At 26.5% G+C, this 25,795-nt stretch overlaps 1 protein-coding gene across 1 annotated transcript in view; it reads left to right on the forward strand.

The window, feature by feature from the left end:
* Positions 1 to 19,409, forward strand: part of LOC111622319 (actin-related protein 2/3 complex subunit 3-like) — a 28,227-nt gene extending 8,818 nt beyond the window's left edge. The window contains exons 2-7 of the mRNA XM_023364672.1: positions 1,260 to 1,356; positions 2,002 to 2,078; positions 2,171 to 2,239; positions 6,997 to 7,123; positions 17,409 to 17,503; positions 19,202 to 19,409. Of these exons, the coding sequence (XP_023220440.1) occupies positions 1,260 to 1,356; positions 2,002 to 2,078; positions 2,171 to 2,239; positions 6,997 to 7,123; positions 17,409 to 17,503; positions 19,202 to 19,264 (528 nt within the window). The 3' untranslated portion in view covers positions 19,265 to 19,409. The remainder of the gene's footprint in view (positions 1 to 1,259; positions 1,357 to 2,001; positions 2,079 to 2,170; positions 2,240 to 6,996; positions 7,124 to 17,408; positions 17,504 to 19,201) is intronic.
* Positions 19,410 to 25,795: the final 6,386 nt, after the last annotated feature.

Raw genomic sequence — 25,795 nt, forward strand, 5'->3', positions numbered from 1 at the left:
GCTATCAATTACAAAGAAGCCAACACAATATCACCCTTGTAGAAATTATTATTTGAAATAAAAATAAAAAACTTAGTTAATTCAGGATCAGCCTTCACCAATGACCAATAAGATCAATGTTCTAATTCAAATTTGTAAACGTGTTTTGTTCTGTAGTTTGTTCTACATCTTCAGTGAATGTAAACCTGACAATGATTGCTAAAAGTAAATGAGAACATTTGTTTTGGTTAAAGTGTTTGATTTTTGCTGGTTTTATGGTTAGTTTCGTGAACTTTAATAATATATTTCATTTCATATCAGCATTTTTAGTCTTCTCTTGTGAAAATGAACATACTAATTTTAAGAACTTAGCAAAAATATTGGAATAGTTTCCTAAGTTTTTAGTAATTTTTGCAAATTGCTTTAATACTGCAAGAAATGTTTTGGAAAGTAATGTTTCATGAAAGGTGACTTCTTTAGGTTGTTTTGCTTGCTTGGGTATAGATATGATCTACAATACTGGCAGAATGCCAATGTGTCCATAACAATACAGATTTTGTTCTTTTTTTACATTCTTAACATCGCATTCTTTGGGATTTTTACAGTTTTTTATGTTACAGTGCAACAGTAAATCAAAACATATTTTTTAGTAAAATAAATAAAATTGTAATTTTCTTTTTATAAATATAAAATATATATTGTTTATAGTATTATGTAATTTAATGTTGTTTCATGAAAGTTTTTTAATGTTTAAATATAATCCATAATTTTTGGACAATGCACTCCTTTTATACATAAGGTAACACTTTTATACACCTAAATTGTTTTAATGTACCAAATTTGGACTTTTGTACATTTTCAATCAACAAATAAAAATTTCAAGCTATTGAACAATAGAACTTTCTGCCACTTTTGGTTTAGATAGCTGAAAAATTATTTGTAGAAACTTAAAATAAAGCTGACTTAATCTTATTAGCTGTTATGGTTTTAGCATTTCATGTATTGTGACATATTCCCTGTAAAAGTATAAAACTTTTCTATGTTAAAAGAGTTTGATTTTTGATTTTAACTGTCTAGAAATAGCATTTCCTTTAAACATGCAGCTCTATTTTTTGACTTTTGGACATTCAATTTTCATGCACATTTTTAGGAATGAATTATGTCTAAAAGTTGAGAATTGCCAGTGTTCCATTTAAAAAAATCTTATTAATTCTTGTACTTTATTTTGTATACTAAAATAAGTTGTAAATTTCTAATATAATTATATTATATTTTTGTAGGCATATCATTCTCAATTTCTAAATCCCCCACAAGTAATAGGAAACATGGCTCTTTTGCCAATTCGTACCCAATTTAGAGGACCAGCTCCAAAAGAAAGTAATTTTCCTATATTAATAATTTAAATGTTTACAAAATTATAATCTTAAGATATTAATCTTTCTAATATTAAAATAATTCAAATTTATGTTATTTTAAGTATTATACACTAAGTATACAGTAGAGCGTCAATTATCCGAAACATCAATTATCCGAAAGAATTCCAATCGGCAAATTTAAATTTTTGCCAGTGCTGTGGTGCTGCAATCTTTGGCTATGTCCTGGGCTACTCAAATATTTTACGTTTTTGATACTAAATTAACTTCTGAAATATAATTTTTTATTGTTTTTATATTTTTCAATATATTTATTTTGTTTGTACAAAATAAAGAAATAATTTTTAACGATACAATAGTCACAATTATTATTTTAAAAAGTTTACGTTAGGCTTAACATCGACGAAAATTCAACGCGAAGCAACACACAACGGAGAAAACTTTCAACATGGGATAGGTTAATATATTTTTTCGTACATAATCGGTTATCCGAAATATCGATTTTCTGAACAACCCCAGTCTCCAATTGATTCGGATAATCGATGCTCTACTGTATATTCAATTATTAGTGTAAATATATTTTATTACAATATTAAAATGAATTAAATGAACATATCTAAAGTAATTTGTTTGTTTACTTAAATTTAAGCTGGTGATTTAGATATAATTGAAGAAGCTTTATATTTCTTCAAAGCAAATGTATTCTTTAGAACATATGAAATAAAGGTACAGTATGAATGAATGATTTAATAATGAGTATTATTAAATTATTTCATTTATTATTATTAAATATCATTTCATATTAATTTTTATTTCAGAGTGAAGCAGACAGAGTGTTAATATATTTGACTTTATATATAACAGAATGCCTCAAACGTTTACAAAAGGTAAAACAGATATTGTGTTATAATTACATTTTATTTAAATATATACATATATATTTATTTTTTTATAAAAACATTTTATTTCTGAAGTTTAATTTTTTATATAATAAAATAATCAGAATTTCTTCTAAAATCTTTCCTAGAATAAGAATGAAACAAATATTCAATAATTTACATGTGCAAAGTAAAATAATTCTGTGTTCATTACAAAATAGAATGTATTGATAATATACAGGGTGGTTATAAATTAAAGTTGCACTACTCAGATCTGTCTAGAGCCCATTCTTGTGGATGTATTTTGATGAAACTTGGTATATATGTTATATAGACCAAGGGGAAAAGGAAAATGCAAAAAAATATTTAGTTCGAATTTTTACCACTAGGTGAAAAAAATGGCACATCAAGAACAAGAAACACAAAATGGAAACACGCAAAAGGTTTTTATTCACAGCATTTGTTCAATGTGCAATCCATTTGCATCAATTAAGTGAACATTTCTCTTCCAGAACATGGTACATCTTCAATATCAAAATTGCCAAAATGTAATTTTGTGAACCAGTTTTGGCACTGTTGTTCTGTCAACACATCTTCTCCATTCATGTCACACAAGTTTTTTCTTGCTTAAACAGAATTTTTATTTTTTTGATAAAAAAAAAAAAAAAGCAAAATATGCTGAAAATGCTGCTTTTGATTTTCCATATTTGATGGGACACCAAAAAAAAAAAAACAACAATTGCACAGAATCAAACAAAATTTTTTACAAATAAGCCTTGAAATATCTGCTGTCAAAATGTATAATGACAATATGGTTTAAAATGAAATTGGTAGGTAAAAATACAACTAATTCTTCTGGTGGTGAAAAAAACGAAATTACTTTCCATTATTATATTATAAGAACACTTGAAATTATGAATACAAAAGTAAAATAAATGAAACATCTATAAAAAAAAGAATTAAAAGTACAAAAACAATTAAATCCATCCGTCATATTTACCAAGAACAAAAAGTGTTTTCAACTATAGAAACAATCTTTTATCTAAAGCTATACCTCTGTGAAAATATGCAAAATAGTTTAAAAAAGACATCATCTGATGATGATTCAATATAAAACAAATTAGTTAAAGTTTGATTAAAACTAGCTGACAATAATTTACATTTTAAATATATATATATATATTGAAGAAACATAAATTGTCATCTTTAAGTTATTTGTTTTATTTTGCATCATCATCAGACAACTTCTTAAAATATTTTTGTATATTTTCACAAACATAACTTCAAATGAACGGTTGTTTTTGTGGTTGAAAACACTTTTTTGTTTCTGTGAATTTGAATGACAGAGCTAAATAAAGACATTTTTTTTTTGTTTCTTCAATATATAGGGTGTTTCAAAAGTCAGTATCTATTTTGAAAAATAACAGGAATTATTAAAAAAATCTGGTTTAAACATGAAAAATATATTTATTTCAAAGTTATACCATAAAAAATTAGTGCTCCATATGACAACTATCAGTATCTCTGCAGAGCTCAAAGTGATAAGTTGTTTTCAAAACATATTTTCAAGAATAACAACTTATGAATAGCTTTGTCCATTGGACTTTTCTTATGCAACTTCCTCTCAAAATTGTCTTTAATTTTCTTGCATTTCAAGCCTTTTATATTCCATGTTATCACAAATACTTGTTCTTCCATGTTTATCATCAGTGATGTGAGTCTGAATGGAAAATTTAACAATTACACAAAATTTGACATAAACCAATTAACATTTTGTAAGTACACAATTTACACTAAAGATACATATCTTTACAACAGCATAGTATTTTTTTTAAAAAACATTAATGTCACCAAAATAGTGTAGTGACTTTTGAGACACTTGTATATTTACAATATGTAAAGTATTGTCAGCCAATTTTAACCAAAATATTTCTATGCTTACGGACTAATGTCAAACCTTTAATATTATCTATTGTATTTTCAAAGCTTATTCTAGAGATCAAGATTTTGGTAACATTGATGTTCTCTCATGCATGGATTTTTTCATGTAGTTCTACATTATCTCCTCTTATTTTCATACCTGTTTCTAATGATATTTCTGGTAAGGAATAAGAAACATTTCTGTATGTACTCTATTATGTTCTATTTATGTTCCTTCATACACACTTAAAGTGTTCTAGTGTTGATTATTCTACAATAATTCTCATATTTATGTCTTCTGTTGAGTTCTTGTTTTCTTTTCTCTTTTCTGCTATTTACATTTGGATTAAACATTTCTAATCTTCTAGAACAGTGTTTTTCAACCTGTGGGTCGTGACCCCCAGGGGGTCGCAAAGCATTACACAGGGGGTCGCGGGTAAAAGAAAAAAAAACAAGTATTTGTAGGTCCTACACTACAATAAAAAAAACTACAAACTCAGTGAGAAGGCTGTGCCTGTTTATTTTACAATTGGTTTTTTATCGATATTTAGGTGTCAACAGAAAGAAACTTAAATACGTAGTTTTTAAAATCACTGACATAGTTTTAATATGGCCCTGGGGTCGCCAGAATTTTTTAACTTGTAAAGGGGTCGCTTATCGAAGAAGGTTGAAAAACACTGTTCTAGAAACTTTTTAAGTTGCATTTGATGATTAGGTCTTAATTATTCTGTACTGCTAATTTTTTAAATTGGTTTAAAATCTGTAAATTAGAAAAGGCAAATAATGGATGATAGATGGAATGAACTATTTTTTTTTATTATTAAATTCTTGTGGAACTGTATTGCCACCCATTTCTTCTAACTTCTCAGATAATGCCTTTTTTTCTAAATTCCTAAATGGCTGAGTGTGTAATAAATTCTTAAACATCCTTCCTAATAAATTACTAAATGTCCTCTTATTAACTTTTTTCAATTGCTATAATGGTATTCTATATGTTTTTTCATTTATTATCTGTTCATTTGTGTTGCTAAAGAAAACTTGTTTATTTTCTTTGATAATCTGAAAGTGGTTGAATTTCCGAAAATTAGATCATTTTTAGCTATTACATAGTGTCTATAAAGCACACTATGTAATATAATTTAAATTATTTTTTGAGTTGTAGAAAGTACAAATCTTCTACATACAGTTGAATCTTTGCATTAATCATTTGACATATCATTGCTAAAAAGATCAAAATAAATAAGTAAATATGAATACAAAGAAAACATAAATAAGATTAGCTTTTGTGAATTATTAATTTATAATAATTTAAAAATGCCTTGTTTTGATATATAGAGCAAAATTATAATTAAATTCTTTGATAGTTTAATTCTAAACAAGAAATTAATAGAATAATTCTCTTATAAGGCTTAAAATAACTAAATATTTACTTTCTATGTCAATATTACAGTCGACCCCCTATAACACTGTTGATTACACCGTTTTATATGAATTTCATGTTGTATGAGTCACTTAGATTTTACAAATACATGTGCCGAGCTATAAACGGTTCACGTATTTGTAAAATCTAAGTGACTCGTACAACATGGAATTCATATAAAACGGAATAATCAACAGTGTTATAGGGGTATAGGGGAGTCGACTGTATATAAAAATATCGTTTTCATATTAATAAGTTGAATATAAAATAGATGGTTAAAATATTCTTAGAGTAAACTGGATTTGGGACAATGAGCTACTAAAAGCATCTTATTGTCTTTCATCTATGAGTTTAATATTAATACATTAAAATCATTTTTGACCTATTCATAGGTCTTCCTCAGTTAGAACCTACAGAAATGGAATAGATCAACAGATAGACTACAAAACTAGTATTTTAAAATTTTTAATTTAGTTCTAGCTCTATACAATTTCAGCACTAATTTTAGAATGTTAATTCTTTGTATTCAATTTTTCTTTATAAAATACATGGAAAATTATGTGATTAATTTACACTTAAACATGAAATTTATACAGTAGAACCCCAATTAACTGAAGTTCTAAATTATCTGAGTGATTCATGAGACAAATCATTCATATTAGAGTGTAACTGCATTAGTACATGTTTTTATTCTTAAAACTATTGTACAAATTAGCTGCACAATAAATTATGTCAAATTTCTGCTTTTATGTATGATTACATTCAATAAGATGTTAAAAGAAGCTTAATAGAACTACCATATAAATATTTTATGTCCTTTTATTTATTTTATTAACTTTTAATTTGAAATAGTTGTGACAGTCCATTCTATCCAGATTTTCAGTTATCTGAGGTAAATTTGGTTCACATTATCTTGGATAATCAGAGTTCTGTATTTTGAAATATAAATTGCATACAAATGTATAGATTATGCTGATTATTTACACTTAAACATGAAATTGAAGTTAAGATTTGTTCACATTGAATTTAGTTAGTTTTTTCATGTGAACAAAATGTTATCTGTCTATCTGTTAATTTAAGAAATCATGTATGTTTTCTTTATTATTTATTTTGAAATATATTTATATATATTTGTCTTTACTGGTCTCCTAGGATGTCTTATATAGTTTAAAATGTTTTATTGTATGTTGTTAGTTAATTTATTTTAAGTGGTCAAATAAAATGTTATAATGATTTACATATTTTTTTTTAGTATTTTATCTATGCAGAAAGTCATTTGTGACTATACTGTAACTGCTATTTGCTATTTTATTTTAAATTAGTTTCAGAATTTTGACAGTTTAAAATATTTCATATTATTGACATTTGTTATTGTATATTCTCTTTAATAATTGTTGTTCTCTTATAAATTTTATATTATTTTCAGTGTTCTAATAAAGCACAAGGTGCACAAGAAATGTACAGTCTTGCTATATCAAAGTTTGATATTCCAGGAGAGCCAGGATTTCCTCTCAATGCTGTTTATGCAAAACCATCATCACCTCAAGAAGCTGGTAAATTTATTTATCTTAGATTTTTTTTTAAATAAAATAAAGTATACAAGTATACTTTATTTTATTTAAAAATAAAATAAAGTATTACATTTTATAAGTAAATTTTATAAAATAAAGTATACAAGTATNGGAATATGATTAATATAAATATTAATGCATAAGACCATGCATAAGGGAATTTTGGAAAGTTTAAACCATGCCATTTGGCAATTCAAACAGAAAATGTTAAAAAGATAATAAAACAGTATATTATTATTTGTATGTGTAAGAAAGATTTAAATATAAAGTTGTTTAATAAAAATTATGCACTACTATTGCTTAATATCTAAAGTTCTTCACTGTCTTTGAGTGGAATCTCAACCCAGTATTTAAACAAATCTCAGTATTTTTAGATGGTTAAAAATCTATATTACTGTAAATAAATAGCCATCAAAATTTTGATTTTAATGACTATTTACTTATACTAATATAGATTTGTTCTCTGTATTTGTTCTGCATATGAGCATTTATTCATTTTGCTTTAAGTTGGAATATGTAGCTATAAATAAATTATGTTATAGCTGTTTCATTATGTTCAAATCTAATTATCATTATTTTATATATTAATATTACTTTTAGTAACAAACAGATATATATTTTAGAATATATTATTAGTTTACTCTACAGATGATACAATATTTATTAATGATATTAAAGGTCTGAAATAATTGAAATAATAAAATAAACTATCTTCAAATATTACATATCAAAATCAAACCAAATTTCTATATATGAATTCTCATCTCTATTATTGACTAAAGATCTTAAACTAGGCACAGGATGAAATAATAATAATATTTATATATTTTTTTTACACATTTTCATCTTTATACAAGAATTTACCCATATATGGAATGCTGAAAGATAAAACATCAAAGCTAAGTTTAGAATGTAATTTAAAATCTGTGTAGATATCTGACAATCTTAATATCAAGAAAATTAAATTTAGAAATCCAACATGAACTGTAGCTTATTATATTATATTTAATTTTTACATTAAAGCTCAACTGTAAAAGAAATGCAATATTTCTTGTGAATCAATAGCTGCATTCTTATATGAATCTGGTTGAAGAGATAAAGCAGGAATTCATTAATGGAATTTACCAATTTATGAAACACTAAATAAACATTTTGTCCATTCCTAGATATATTTAAAAGTAAATTTTATAGATAGAAATTCATTACTTTTATATATTTGAAAAATTATAGAAACTTATAACATTTCACAAATAATAAAGGAAATAGAATTGAATTTGGATACCAAAATATTTTATGTTTTAAAGACTTCATTATAAGTTCTGATGAAAAAAAACACAGATAAAAGATGGCAATGCACAATTTTGTTTATAGATTTTAGAATTATATTTGAAATGATCAAATAAATAACATTATGGGTACCTAAGATTTGTTCAATTGAAAAGCCTTTTTTTAAAGAAAGTTTTACAAAGTACTGTTCAACTACATGAAGGAAAGTAATGGATGTTTCTGTGCATGGGCAGAAAACATCAAGTCTATTATGAAAATAAGGTAGGTTGTGTAAAGAATTTAATTAATAGTTATCATATTAACAATTTACTTTTTAGAATCTATATTTATTAATTAATTTAGAGAAATTATGTTTATAATTTCTCAGTGGTATGCACTTCTTCCACGTTCCATCCCAGAATTCCTGGAAACTTGCCAAGTGTTGCTTTGCTATCAGTAGTAGGACAGTATTAGAACTTTAAATTTTGAGACAGATGGATGTATATCACTATGTCCATTGTATAAAATCTATAAGAACAACCTGGTAAAGGAAAGTCACTCTCACAGCCATTAATCCATAGAAATTGAAGAACTCTAAAATTAATGTCTTATTGTTTGCACATTACAAAATATTTAAACTTTATCAGAAATTAAGTCTTAGATTATTGTCTCATAGGATGTCTTACAATAAACACTGCAAAGATGATTTCAAATGACAAAATTTTTATGTATTTTGTGATTTCATAAATTCAAATAATGCTTGAAATTCAGAATATTGTTTTTTTTTCACATGATGTTTAGAAAAAGAAGGGTATAGATAAAAACTTTTAACATCTGTAGCTAAGATTTCAATTTCTTTTGGGATTGAATATCCAGAGTAATTGATAAAGGATCTTTTATAAAGTTGCTTTTTATTCCTTTATGAATCTTGAACAAATTTAACTTGTTCTTGTTTNCATGAACTGTAGCTTATTATATTATATTTAATTTTTACATTAAAGCTCAACTGTAAAAGAAATGCAATATTTCTTGTGAATCAATAGCTGCATTCTTATATGAATCTGGTTGAAGAGATAAAGCAGGAATTCATTAATGGAATTTACCAATTTATGAAACACTAAATAAACATTTTGTCCATTCCTAGATATATTTAAAAGTAAATTTTATAGATAGAAATTCATTACTTTTATATATTCGAAAAATTATAGAAACTTATAACATTTCACAAATAATAAAGGAAATAGAATTGAATTTGGATACCAAAATATTTTATGTTTTAAAGACTTCATTATAAGTTCTGATGAAAAAAAACACAGATAAAAGATGGCAATGCACAATTTTGTTTATAGATTTTAGAATTATATTTGAAATGATCAAATAAATAACATTATGGGTACCTAAGATTTGTTCAATTGAAAAGCCTTTTTTTAAAGAAAGTTTTACAAAGTACTGTTCAACTACATGAAGGAAAGTAATGGATGTTTCTGCGCATGGGCAGAAAACATCAAGTCTATTATGAAAATAAGGTAGGTTGTGTAAAGAATTTAATTAATAGTTATCATATTAACAATTTACTTTTTAGAATCTATATTTATTAATTAATTTAGAGAAATTATGTTTATAATTTCTCAGTGGTATGCACTTCTTCCACGTTCCATCCCAGAATTCCTGGAAACTTGCCAAGTGTTGCTTTGCTATCAGTAGTAGGACAGTATTAGAACTTTAAATTTTGAGACAGATGGATGTATATCACTATGTCCATTGTATAAAATCTATAAGAACAACCTGGTAAAGGAAAGTCACTCTCACAGCCATTAATCCATAGAAATTGAAGAACTCTAAAATTAATGTCTTATTGTTTGCACATTACAAAATATTTAAACTTTATCAGAAATTAAGTCTTAGATTATTGTCTCATAGGATGTCTTACAATAAACACTGCAAAGATGATTTCAAATGACAAAATTTTTATGTATTTTGTGATTTCATAAATTCAAATAATGCTTGAAATTCAGAATATTGTTTTTTTTTCACATGATGTTTAGAAAAAGAAGGGTATAGATAAAAACTTTTAACATCTGTAGCTAAGATTTCAATTTCTTTTGGGATTGAATATCCAGAGTAATTGATAAAGGATCTTTTATAAAGTTGCTTTTTATTCCTTTATGAATCTTGAACAAATTTAACTTGTTCTTGTTTTTGATTTGAATTTAAAAACAAAAAACTGATTTATTTAATTTAGATAATTGAAAATAAAAAGTATCCCTAAAACCATAATATAAAAACTTTAAATATGATTCATATATTCTTTCTTTCCATTTAGACAATTTTTGTACTAAATCTAATTGCTTTTAATAACTTTTTTCTGTATGATTCATAGGTTTGAATGTAGAAATACATTTAGTGAAACATTTATGATTAATCATAAAAAATTTTAGAATAATAATAATAATAATAATGATAATAATAATCATACAACATAGCAAAAGAAAGTGCAATTGCTGTGTATACTGTGATGACTTCTTTTTCTTCCATAATATATCAAAAAATAACTTATGATGAGTTGTAGTATATTTAATATACATAATTATTAAAAATTTATTGATTATATCAGAAAATTATAATAGTAACTGAACCATCCTCAGATAATACACATTGAAATAAAATAAAATTTTAATTATCTGTTATTTTATTGGGCTACAAGTTGAAAAAATTGTAGATCTATAAATTCCCACTGTTGACATCTGTCTTTCCTTAATCTTGAGAATGGAGTTAGATAGATGAAATTCAAGACTAGATATAGAAATATTAGGGGCAGGAGGTCCCAATTAACTGTATACAAACTTTTGTTTTAAACTGGAAGTCACATTATTTCAGTTCAAAAATTTCCCCATGAAAGCAGTTAATAGGTGATTGGCATGATTTCATTGCTGATGGAAAAGTATGATGTACAGAGGCAAGACACTAAAGCACTAATTTCAGGTGCAGAGCAATATATTTTAAATGAAATAATTTAAAAATATGATTAAAAATTGCAGCCTAGTATTGTGATGATGTCATAATAAATAATTGCTCATTTATTTAATCATTATTATATCATCATCGTGTAATATGTAACAGCAAGATCCAGATTTTTGATCCAGAAAACTTAAAAGCTTGATATATATATATTATATGATTATGATATAATATATATTTTAATAATTCATTCTTTTGTATGTTGGATTTTCTGGAAATAGAACTTTAAAAAATAATATAGAATACAAACTTTCACATTTCAAAAAAAGCTCTTTTGATTGTCATTTATAACATTTTTCTAGCTATTAGACAGATCCATCATGTATTGAAAAACTTTTTCATTTAATTTAACCAACTCTCCACCATAATTTTCAACTTCCTTGATATTTGAAATATACAAGAATTTCAAGAAATGGATATAAAATTGCAGATGCAATATCTGGGAAATGTGAGTGATGATTGAAAATAACTTTTTTTTTATATTTTATTAATTATCATAATAGCATGGTAGCAACCATTATCTTTGTGAAAATGGTTAATAATTAAATTAGAGCTAATAATTAAATCAAAATTATCATTTTTATCTGATATTAGGTTTTTTCCTCTTTAAAAATGTATTTGAAGGTGACTGTCAGAGTATTTTCAGCAATATTATATTATTCAATGACATAAATAAGAGTCATGAGTGTTTTATGCAATTCAGCTAATACTCAAAGAATTAAAATAATTTATTAATTTTTTTTCAATTTTTAGGATTATGATTACAATTATTATGCTTTAAAATAACAAATCAATGGTTTTGAAAATGATGATAATTGAAGACAAGATTTATTTTACAATTTTTTTGAATATCATTAAAATATTATTTATTAATTAGTGTTTAGAAATGTTTGCTTTAGTCTTCATCTAAAATAATTTGTCACAACTGAACATATATCATTAAGAAAATATAATCTTTTTATATAGTTTTGTATTACTACTTTATATTCCGGCATATAAGATGACTGGGCATACAAGATGACCCCCGACTTTTACAGTTAAAATATAGAGTTTGGGATATACTTGACTGTTGGACATTTTTATATCAGCCTGCCTTCTCTGCCTCTCAGATCTCGCACATGTGCGTCTGCACCACTTCACTGCAGTCCTCAGGAGCAAGATCTGAGAGGCAGAGAAAGAGGTAAGGTAATAGGATACATACAAGGGCGGACCGGATGGGTGAAAGATGCATGTTTTTCTGGGCACAGCGCCACTCTATCTCTATTCATACCCTGAGTGTCCTGGGAGTCCCAGCTGACTGCAGCATCCACCCTATAAGATGACCCCCAACTTTTGAGAAGATTTTCCTGGGTTAAAAAGTCATCTTATATGCCAGAATATATGGTATATTTAAAATTTATCTGATAGAAAGTTAAGGCAAAATATTTATAATTATAGAAATTTAAACAACACACACAAAATTATGAAANTCTGTATGATTCATAGGTTTGAATGTAGAAATACATTTAGTGAAACATTTATGATTAATCATAAAAAATTTTAGAATAATAATAATAATGATGATAATAATAATCATACAACATAGCAAAAGAAAGTGCAATTGCTGTGTATACTGTGATGACTTCTTTTTCTTCCATAATATATCAAAAAATAACTTATGATGAGTTGTAGTATATTTAATATACATAATTATTAAAAATTTATTGATTATATCAGAAAATTATAATAGTAACTGAACCATCCTCAGATAATACACATTGAAATAAAATAAAATTTTAATTCTGTTATTTTATTGGGCTACAAGTTGAAAAAATTGTAGATCTATAAATTCCCACTGTTGACATCTGTCTTTCCTTAATCTTGAGAATGGAGTTAGATAGATGAAATTCAAGACTAGATATAGAAATATTAGGGGCAGGAGGTCCCAATTAACTGTATACAAACTTTTGTTTTAAACTGGAAGTCACATTATTTCAGTTCAAAAATTTCCCCATGAAAGCAGTTAATAGGTGATTGGCATGATTTCATTGCTGATGGAAAAGTATGATGTACAGAGGCAAGACACTAAAGCACTAATTTCAGGTGCAGAGCAATATATTTTAAATGAAATAATTTAAAAATATGATTAAAAATTGCAGCCTAGTATTGTGATGATGTCATAATAAATAATTGCTCATTTATTTAATCATTATTATATCATCATCGTGTAATATGTAACAGCAAGATCCAGATTTTTGATCCAGAAAACTTAAAAGCTTGATATATATATATTATATGATTATGATATAATATATATTTTAATAATTCATTCTTTTGTATGTTGGATTTTCTGGAAATAGAACTTTAAAAAATAATATAGAATACAAACTTTCACATTTCAAAAAAAGCTCTTTTGATTGTCATTTATAACATTTTTCTAGCTATTAGACAGATCCATCATGTATTGAAAAACTTTTTCATTTAATTTAACCAACTCTCCACCATAATTTTCAACTTCCTTGATATTTGAAATATACAAGAATTTCAAGAAATGGATATAAAATTGCAGATGCAATATCTGGGAAATGTGAGTGATGATTGAAAATAACTTTTTTTTTATATTTTATTAATTATCATAATAGCATGGTAGCAACCATTATCTTTGTGAAAATGGCTAATAATTAAATCAAAATTATCATTTTTATCTGATATTAGGTTTTTTCCTCTTTAAAAATGTATTTGAAGGTGACTGTCAGAGTATTTTCAGCAATATTATATTATTCAATGACATAAATAAGAGTCATGAGTGTTTTATGCAATTCAGCTAATACTCAAAGAATTAAAATAATTTATTAATTTTTTTTCAATTTTTAGGATTATGATTACAATTATTATGCTTTAAAATAACAAATCAATGGTTTTGAAAATGATGATAATTGAAGACAAGATTTATTTTACAATTTTTTTGAATATCATTAAAATATTATTTATTAATTAGTGTTTAGAAATGTTTGCTTTAGTCTTCATCTAAAATAATTTGTCACAACTGAACATATATCATTAAGAAAATATAATCTTTTTATATAGTTTTGTATTACTACTTTATATTCCGGCATATAAGATGACTGGGCATACAAGATGACCCCCGACTTTTACAGTTAAAATATAGAGTTTGGGATATACTTGACTGTTGGACATTTTTATATCAGCCTGCCTTCTCTGCCTCTCAGATCTCGCACATGTGCGTCTGCACCACTTCACTGCAGTCCTCAGGAGCAAGATCTGAGAGGCAGAGAAAGAGGTAAGGTAATAGGATACATACAAGGGCGGACCGGATGGGTGAAAGATGCATGTTTTTCTTGGCACAGCGCCACTCTATCTCTATTCATACCCTGAGTGTCCTGGGAGTCCCAGCTGACTGCAGCATCCACCCTATAAGATGACCCCCAACTTTTGAGAAGATTTTCCTGGGTTAAAAAGTCATCTTATATGCCAGAATATATGGTATATTTAAAATTTATCTGATAGAAAGTTAAGGCAAAATATTTATAATTATAGAAATTTAAACAAACAACACAAAATTATGAAACAATTTGGTATTATAGCTGTCTTCTAGCCCAATGACAAACTGCATTGGTTGACTTGTTGTTGTAGAAATTAAATGAGAAATATTTAATTTTTTTTTTATTTAACAAATAAATCATTTATAAACAAAACTGATAAAAATTGAATGTTTTTTGATAAAACTGTTAAACTTGCATAAGATAAATGTATATTAAGATTATTTTTCACAGTAGATAAAATGATTATATTGTAAATGTAATGATTTAAATTATTTATCAGTCAAATAATTCATGATGTTTCTAAAATAATAAAATTACTCAGTGGGCAAAATACATTTAATAAGCCAAACAACCACCAGATTACATTGGGCTACATTTCTGCAATTATATTTAATTAATTTCTAAATAATTAAATATAATTTGTCACTAGAGAGAGGTGTTAGATGTCATCTCTTATTAAATTTAATAATTATAATTAAATTAATATTTATTAAATAACTTAGAATATTCTGGAAGAAAAGAATTGGCCCAGAGTGGAACTTGAATCCACAACTCCCGCTTACCATGTGGATGCATTGCCAATTATATTACCCAAGCCTCCAGTTCGATCTCTAACACTACCCTCTAGTGACAAATTATTTAGAAATTAAATAAATATAATTGCAGAAATGTAGCTTGAATAAATCTGGTATTTTATTAAATAACTTAGAATATTCTGGAAGAAAAGAATTGGCCCAGAGTGGAACTTGAATCCACAACTCCCGCTTACCATGTGGATGCATTGCCAATTATATTACCCAAGCCTCCAGTTCGATCTCTAACACTACCCTCTAGTGACAAATTATTTAGAAATTAAATAAATATAATTGCAGAAATGTAGCTTGATTTAATCTGGTGGTTGTTTGGCTTATTACAAATATATTGGGTTTTGTGATGTTTGTGTATATATAAACAACAATCTTGAAACCCAATATATTTGTAATACCTATTCTTTCAAGAAAGACTGGTGAAACCAACAGTGTAATTATTAAATTTGTGTATATATACATACACACAAATTTAATAATTACACTGTTAGTTTTTCTTGAAAAAATAGGTAGAGAAATTAGGATGTTTTAAAGAGAGGGTTTACATTTTATTAAAATATATATCATTCAATAAAAGAAAAAATACAGACCTTTTTTCTTCCTCTATCTTAAGTAAATTAAACTTCACTCTGACAACGGGGATCAAATACTAAATGCGGAACCTGTTACCAGTGTAATTTTGCATGAAAAAGGAGCTATCTGGGCAGCTCGAAAACGTTTGTGAAAGGAAGATTTTTTCATGCAAAATTACACCGGTAACAGGTTCTGCATTTAGTATCTTCCTCTATCTGTCAGGTCAGCCATTTGCGAGAAACAGAGTTCTAAAATGTTCTAATGTAATTCACATAGAAATATAGCACTGGTGACACAGTGGCGTAAATGCTTATTTCTATTGGCATTTCAAGATTATAACAAGAAGAATACAAGAAGTGATCAGAATAGAATTTGATGGTGCAACTATTTTTAAATTTAAAGTAAATTTTCTGTTATTTAATTTTAAAATGGTTGCATCATCAAATTCCTCTCTGATCATTTTCTGTATTCTTGTTATAATCTTGAACTGCCTAAAGAAATAAATATCTAGACCACAACACCACCAGTGCTATATTTCTTTATGAAGTACATTAGAACATTTTAGAACTCTATTTCTCACAAATGGCTGACCTGACAGATAAAAGAAAAAAATATAGATTTCTCCCTCTATCGAATTATATATATTTTATTAGAATTAAGACTGACGTGGTAAAATCTCCCTTGTTAGTAGTATTTAATTAATATCCTATCTTCAATATAAAAAATATTTAGTTTTATTATAAAATATGCCTTTACATTGAAATTTTAGGAAAATGTAAAATGAAATATTCTCACAATTCTGTAGTTTCATAACTGTGGAACTATTCCATTTAACATCTGGATGGCCAAGATGGTTAAGAAGGTGTCACCCTAACACTCTGGGGATCCAAGATTAAATCTGGACAGTCAAAACATCCCAGGAATTTTTCACAGGCAGTCTGTTCCAGATATGTTTAGGACCTCGTTTCTCACCACCCAGCTCTTCCCATTATGAGTCTGGCTGAACCCTCAATGGGCGTGCCTTCTTAAAGGCCCACAGGACAAAGAGCCAAAAATGAAAAAATACATATTTCATTCAATAAACTAAACAAAAATTGAAAGTAGAATTTTAAAAATTCAGTAAAATGCAGAAAAATTATGCATAAATTTGATTATAGTAATAGAAAACTTTACAATATTATATTTGAAATCTTATTGTTTCTTTTTTCTCATAATTTATATTACTCTGATTAATATTTAAATTGATATATTATTCATCTAAAATGTTTGATTTATAAATAGATGTTATGCGCCAATATTTACAACAATTGAGGCAGGAATGCGGATTAAGATTATGTGATAGAGCATTTGATTCTGAAACAGGAAAACCAAGCAAGGTAATGTGTATAGTGGTTACTTAAGAGAATTCAAACTATTGGTTCTTTAATTTTTAATTATGATTTCAGTTTAGAAAATATTAATTTTATTAATTACCATCATTTAAGAATTAAAATGAATCTTAATAATAATTAAGATTAAGACTAGAAAATAATTTAATATAATAGGACGAAAAATTAGTCTAAATCATTTAAGTTCTGAAGTCTCCAACCTATGACTTGCAGGTCAAATATGGTCCCAGAAGTATATTTATGCAGCCTGTGTAGCTTAATTCAACCAACATGTTTTGTCATCAACATTTTAACTAGCTCAAAGCATGTAAACTTTTGAAATATCAACTAGAATTAATAGACTTTGCTACAAAAGGGTTTTATAAAAATGTATTTAAATAAGAGAGTTTGTTAAATTTCTACAAATCTCTGACAGAAGATAAATTCAAAAGCCTTAAGGAGTTTGCACAGGATATTTTCAATTTTTGCTTCTTTGTACCTTTGCAAATAAGCTTTTTTGAAAATGAAATATATAAAATCAAAATAGTATCATCTAATGAATATCTACAAATCTTAATATTGGTGCACAAAATTTATCTCCAATTTAATGACATCCTTTAAAAGAGCAGTTGCAAATTTCACATTAATCTTTGTCTGATGTTATTTATAAAAAAATCTTTGATTATATCTTTTATATACAGTAGAGCGTCGATTTTCCGAATCAATTGGGGACTGCGGTTGTCCGGATAACTGATATTTCGGATAACTGATTTACGTACGAAAAAATAGTTTAACGTATCCAATGTCGAAATTTTTCTCCGTTGCGTGTCGCTTCGCGTTGAATTTTCGTTGATGTTAAGCCTAACGAAGACTATTGTATCATTAAAAATTATTTTTTTTGTTTTGTACAAACAAAATAAATATATTGAGAAATATAAAAATAATAAAAAATTATACTTCAGATGTTAATTTAGTATCAAAAATGTAAAATATTTGAGTAGCCCAAGACATAGCCAAAGATTGAAGCGCCACAGCACTGGCGAAAATTTAAATTTGCCGACTGGAATTCTTTCGGATGATTGACTTTCGGAAAATCGACGCTCTACTGTATTGCCCTCAGACTTCAGTTTTACAGCTCACATGGCCCTTCTCAGAAAAAGGTTTGAGACCTCCGATTTAAACCACTATTATGTTCAACTGAAATTTAATATGAAGTTTTTATGAAAATATAATTATTGTATTATATTTTTAATTTTATAACTGTGTAACAATTACGAGTTTTGAATTGTTTGCTCTGTAAATAGTAAGTAGCAAAAGAATAAAAATCATAGATGAAAAACTCTCAAATACTTACATAATTCATTATTTAAATTTTAGTTCAAGTTTTCTTACTTAACTAACCACTCAACATGACTTTTGCTTTTTTCATCGCATCTTTAAAGAATACAGTTTATCATTTATAGTTTGATGTTCACATTTAGGTCTAAACTTTATGTTGCTAGTTTAATGTAACTTTTATTTATTGTAATAATTATTTTTTTGTCCTTAATATACTAAAAGTACTATTTTAAGAATGCAATTTATTCTTGTTTGTTCAACTATTAATTTAGAAATCATTCAATAATAATTAATAAATACTAAATAAACTGAAAATGTAATTTTAATATTCATGAAAGATATTGATGATTTGAATTTTTTCTTTTACAGTGGTGGCTATGCTTTGCAAAGAGGAAATTCATGGACAAAAGTCTCTCTGGACCAGGACAATGATACAGCAATACATTATAATAAGACTTATGAAAGATTTTGGTCATTAAAGTAATCTGTTGTATAAAGGAAATCTGCTTAAAAATATATTATAACAGCTATATGTTAAATTAAATAAACATTATAAAATAAATAAATCATTACTTAGGTATTACTCAATTTTTTATTGATACGTTATCTAAAACTAAAATAAATATGAATAATTTTTACAGCATTTTCATATCATCATCATTATATTTAGTAAAGCAATCTAAATGTTGCATATAGTTTATCATTTAAAATAAAAATAATTTTATTAAATCATTATTTATTATTATATTAACTGTAAGACATCAGAAATATTTTTGTCAGAGCATAATTTGATATTTGCAATAACTTAAACATAAAAATATAACTACAATTGAATGAAAAAATGGCTATTTTTTCCAAAATTCTAGGTATAATTTAGTTATAACTTAGATTTAGAAAAAATTTAATTTTATTCATTGTCATTTAAGAATTAAACGGAATCTTAATAATTTATCTTTTTGGTTCTATTCCATTTTTAAAATATAAATATGTAACTGGTTCAAACACCGTTATTCTCTAGGAATTATCACATCCACAGACTCCAAAAATACTAGCCAATCAACAACTTATTTATCCAATTTGGGTAAAATAAAGTTAATTCTTAGAGAATAACAATGTTTGAACTGGTTACATATTGAATTTTAACAATGATTATGACTAAACAAGTTTGAGTAGAAAAATAGTTTAATATAATGGGTGGAAAAATTAATTTAAATTACTCAAGCCATTACTATGCTCAACTGAAATTTAATATAAAATTTATAAAAATATAAGCTACTTGTTATGGCTATACAATCACCTAATAATTTTCAGGCTTATTACACTGACTTGGAGGGTCATGGACTAAACAGAATTAAAACACACTTCTTTTCCTGTGTACACTTTATTATGGTATGCATTTCAGATCAAATCCATCTTCAGCCATTACATAGAATACAACACAGATGTTATGTTGTAAAAATAAAATGTTTATAATAATTGAATTATAATCTTAAACAATGCAAAAATAATTTCAGAAATCAGAAATATTCAATCATCATCAGATTTGGTCAAGGATTAACTTTTTGAGCATACAGTACATAAATACAAGTAAAAGATTGCAAGTAAATTTATTATAAAAATAAATTGTTTTAAAGATTATTTTACATATACTGTATCTAGAGAAACTATTAAAAGTACTCTACAGTAATGCGGGGGATGTGTTCCTAGACAACAAAGTGCTAAGCAAAACTGCGTTAAAGTTATTTTAATATAGAGTAAATAGGGATAGGGGAACACATGACCAAAAATCAACAAATTTTACTTTAAGTTATTTTTATATTAATTTGTATAATAATATATGTTAAATAACACACAAACATATGCACACAGAAATGTAAAGTTCATTTTTTCTGATGAAGGTCCTGACTTTTCTGAAAATCTTGTTTTTTTTTTTGTTTTTTNACTCAAGCCATTACTATGCTCAACTGAAATTTAATATGAAGTTTTTATGAAAATATAATTATTGTATTATATTTTTAATTTTATAACTGTGTAACAATTACGAGTTTTGAATTGTTTGCTCTGTAAATAGTAAGTAGCAAAAGAATAAAAATCATAGATGAAAAACTCTCAAATACTTACATAATTCATTATTTAAATTTTAGTTCAAGTTTTCTTACTTAACTAACCACTCAACATGACTTTTGCTTTTTTCATCGCATCTTTAAAGAATACAGTTTATCATTTATAGTTTGATGTTCACATTTAGGTCTAAACTTTATGTTGCTAGTTTAATGTAACTTTTATTTATTGTAATAATTATTTTTTTGTCCTTAATATACTAAAAGTACTATTTTAAGAATGCAATTTATTCTTGTTTGTTCAACTATTAATTTAGAAATCATTCAATAATAATTAATAAATACTAAATAAACTGAAAATGTAATTTTAATATTCATGAAAGATATTGATGATTTGAATTTTTTCTTTTACAGTGGTGGCTATGCTTTGCAAAGAGGAAATTCATGGACAAAAGTCTCTCTGGACCAGGACAATGATACAGCAATACATTATAATAAGACTTATGAAAGATTTTGGTCATTAAAGTAATCTGTTGTATAAAGGAAATCTGCTTAAAAATATATTATAACAGCTATATGTTAAATTAAATAAACATTATAAAATAAATAAATCATTACTTAGGTATTACTCAATTTTTTATTGATACGTTATCTAAAACTAAAATAAATATGAATAATTTTTACAGCATTTTCATATCATCATCATTATATTTAGTAAAGCAATCTAAATGTTGCATATAGTTTATCATTTAAAATAAAAATATTGTAAAAATATAATTAGGCAAATTTTGCTATTAACTTCTTGCAGAAAGAAGAGAAATTGGTGAAATTTATTAATCAAATGTTTTAATCTGTTTGGGTAGTCATCCTCAGGATTGAATATTAACTGATAGATAAGCTTAAACTGTTATCATTTAAAATAAAAATTTTGTAAAAATATAATTAGGCAAATTTTGCTATTAACTTCTTGCAGAAAGAAGAGAAATTGGTGAAATTCATTAACCATATCCAAGCTTTCCCAATTTCATATGAATCCTGTACATTAATAATAGTACAATGTTGCCCTAAAACATAGATATGTAAAATTCTCATTGGTGTATAATCATCCTATTCTTTAACTAATGGACGTTTATTCCATAATACATTTGTGTCTGCATCTAAAATTCATGTAGACAAGGAGTGGCAATATTATTATTAATAAAAAGTTGGCTTCCTGAAATTAGCAGGATTTATTCATTTATAATAATGCCAAGTTTTATAACTGTTTTTGATATTCAGGAAAGTAATATAATATGTTTCAGATTTATATTATTGTTAATTTTATGAAAAATGATGTTGACTTTGTACTATTTTTTTTATTAAGAATTATTTGTACATTACAAAATTGTTTACTTTATTATTAGTTTTTAAATTTATTTTATTTCGATTTTAATTATTTTAATATTAATTAATTTTTTTTAATAATTAAAATAGTTAGTTTAAAAATTAATTTTATAATGATATAATTGAAAAAACATTTTTTTAAAATTAGGAATATACTGAAATTAGGAATTGCAAGTGGAGCAGTTTATGTTACAGTAGATCAAGGAATATGGTCAGACAACAAAACTTCAGCAAAAACATTACAAGTTCTGCAAAGTTATTATGAAATGATACCAGGAATTAATTCGTATAAGCTTGAGGTAATAATAAAACAAAAAGATTTGCACCGCTTCGAAAAAATTGCACTTAAATAATACTACTAATTTCATACTGATACCTTTAAANATAACACACAAACATATGCACACAGAAATGTAAAGTTCATTTTTTCTGATGAAGGTCCTGACTTTTCTGAAAATCTTGTTTTTTTTTTGCAGTAAAGTCATGAAGTTTCATTTGTCGCTTTTTCTTTCCTTAAGCAAATGTTGATAGCAGAAGATCACATCCAAAACACCTCATTTTGCTTTTGCACTCCTTTCAAAATCTGGATCATTCGCTACAATTTGATCAATGATTTCGGTTATCTTACCAAACTTTTACTAAGGAAATCTGTAGAGAAATTTTTTGGGTTCTTCGTTTTCAGAATCTCTATTTTCCAGTTCTACATGAATTCCATGTTCTGTCAGTTCTTGAAGGTTGTCATTGGTAAGGCTCACCAGAAACCTGCTGTAACTCCTCAATATCCTGCTCATCTACATCTTCTAGTCCTGCTATATTGATTAGGTTAACTTTGGTCAACCTAACAATACAGCAATAGGCTCTTCTTGTTGAGAATTCTTGGATACCTTCAGCCATAACTTCTTCCACGCATCGTCCATGCATTTATCAGTTAATTCTTGCAAAGTGAAGTCGATATTTCCTATGGCATCTGTGATGTTATATTTTTTTCAAAAATTACACCAAACAAACATAGATTTAAAGAAAGTACACCTTTTTGCCATCTTTTTCTGATTGGTTCATAAATAATCGTATTATGTACAAATCAATAAAATGCCACTATAATTTACCAGTAAATCAGCGTAAATTTTGAGCTTTTTTTAGGCTTCTAGCAGATGGCATTATATCGAATCAGCGTTAAGCGGGGTCTTACTGTATTTTGAATTTATTTTTAATTTCATGAAGAGATGATGATTTTTACTCTCAAAAACTTTTTAAATAAAGATGCAGTAGTAGTAACATCTACTTTTTATAATAAAGTTTGATCTTGAATCTAAATAATGGATTACCTGATACTGATCAGAAAATGTTAATCAGAATATGAATACAGGTAACCCCCATATAACACGGCACTTCTATAGCATGGATTCACTCTAACACGGTTTGAGAATTGGGTAAAACTCTCATACAACATGAAATGTAATAAATTTTTACACACTTAAGTACTAATAGTTCACAAAAATTATTATTTTCGTGAACTATTAGTACTTAAGTATGTAAATTTTCTTTTCTTGCCTTCTGTCCATACACATGGTCCTTCTCGAAACTTGTTTCAGTTTTGCCAGATCTCAACGCTTCTGCTTCTGAAGTTGCCAGATGTTTTTCCCTTATTCCATAAGTGCTTAGCACCATATAAGGAAATTTATAAAGACCTTTTAACTAGAAGCAAGCAATCTAAAATTACATACATTTTGCAAAAGGTAAAGCATGGATCTGAAGATAATGCAGAAAAATGCTCAGAGGATAAGGATAACTTGCCAAAAAGAAAACGCTCTCGGTTAATTAATAGTGTTTTTAGTGATGACGAAGAAAACATTGTTTAATTTATATTAATATGTATCAATTAAGAAAATTTTATTAAAGATATTTATCTTAATTATGAAAATATAATAGCATGTTTTTTAATTTTTGGAACCTAACCCTCCTTTTTGTACTAGTTCTTTGTTTCGTATAACATGGATTCGCATAACGCGGCAATTTTTTGGAACGTAACTACCGTGTTATATGGGGGTTACCTGTATATCATTTTCCTAAAACATTATATATATAGTGTTTTTCAGCCTTATGGAAATGCTCGTAATATATGTTTATCATTCAGGAAAACATCCTCCACCATCTATCATGCTCTGTCTGCTTTCCTTGGTTTCTGGCTATTTATCTGACATTAAATTTTCCAGTGCAAAAGGGCTCCTCTTAGAGAACTTTGATCTGGTTTCTCCCATTCATCATTGGAAACTTTCCATAATCCATCTAATGTTTGGGACTGATAATTTTCAAGACCCCTTTTGGAAGCCTGAGGCACAGAAATCCATGGATACTGTGATCAGATGATTTAACAGGTCTGTCAGAAAGGTGTGTTAATGTTATACCAGCTTCCTCCATCTTCAGAAATGCTAGGATTGAATATGAAGTATGACTTGATGCTTTGCCCTGATGGAATCATATCTTTGAATGACAAAATTTCATGCTTGAACCATGGGCTCCAGTACTTTACACAGATAGTAACTAGAGCCAACTTTCACCTTTAAATTGACTTTTGCAGTTTTATTTTGCCATTATAGCAGAAACCAATAACTGCAAAGCCTTCTGAAACTTTCCTTGTATTCACAGACCCAAGTTTAAAAATGTTTCTGGTCCTTTGGGTGATAGAATATCACCTGAATTTTGTTTATATTGGACTGGTATACCCATACTTCTTTGAGAGTTACAATGAACTTCCCCCTCTGACCTGATATATCTCTATACAGAAAGAGTAATAATGTATCCCTCTCATACCAGCTATAAATTTTTGAAGCGTGATATAAAATAATGACAACTGTTGCATTATATTTTCAGTCCTTTATCATTCTACTTTCGGCAGATAATAATTGGCATGTGAATAAAGAAAAGGCATGAATTTTAAATCATTTCCATAAGGCCAAAACAATGTGTGTGTGTGTGTGTATATATAATATATATGTGTGTGTGTGTGTGTGTATAACAATAATAATCTTGAATAATTAAAATTTATAAACAGAAAATTTATCAGTAAGTAAGATAAATATGATAAATCTCTAGTATTGGTATTTAGAGATTTAGAGTAATAAAAAGCAATTGTTCAGTTATCAATTCAAGATGATAATTTATTTTTCAGTAAATTATTGTTGAAATGAAATATTAAGAGAATTAAATAAATTTGATTTAATTGAAATAAATCAATGGTTATTTGTTAAATACTGTACATTAATTAATTATTATTAGAATTAGCCAAGTTAACTGTGTAACAGCTTAGTTATAAGCATGAGCAGATATATAATCAATTATGTCTAGATTTTGTTTCTATATCTTTCTTATATACTTACTTTTGAATTGCAATCTACAGAATTGTTCATATAAATGATTTCATATATCATCGTTTGATATGATTAGAGCAAATTATAGTAGTAATTAAATCTTATTAAATAATTTAAGAAAATATTAATTGCTCAAGTTATTTAACTTAAGG

The sequence above is a fragment of the Centruroides sculpturatus genome, unplaced genomic scaffold (genome assembly GCF_000671375.1).
Source record: "Centruroides sculpturatus isolate CEXI.00-Female unplaced genomic scaffold, Cexi_2.0 scaffold276, whole genome shotgun sequence".
Classification (NCBI taxonomy): Eukaryota; Metazoa; Arthropoda; class Arachnida; order Scorpiones; family Buthidae; genus Centruroides; species Centruroides sculpturatus.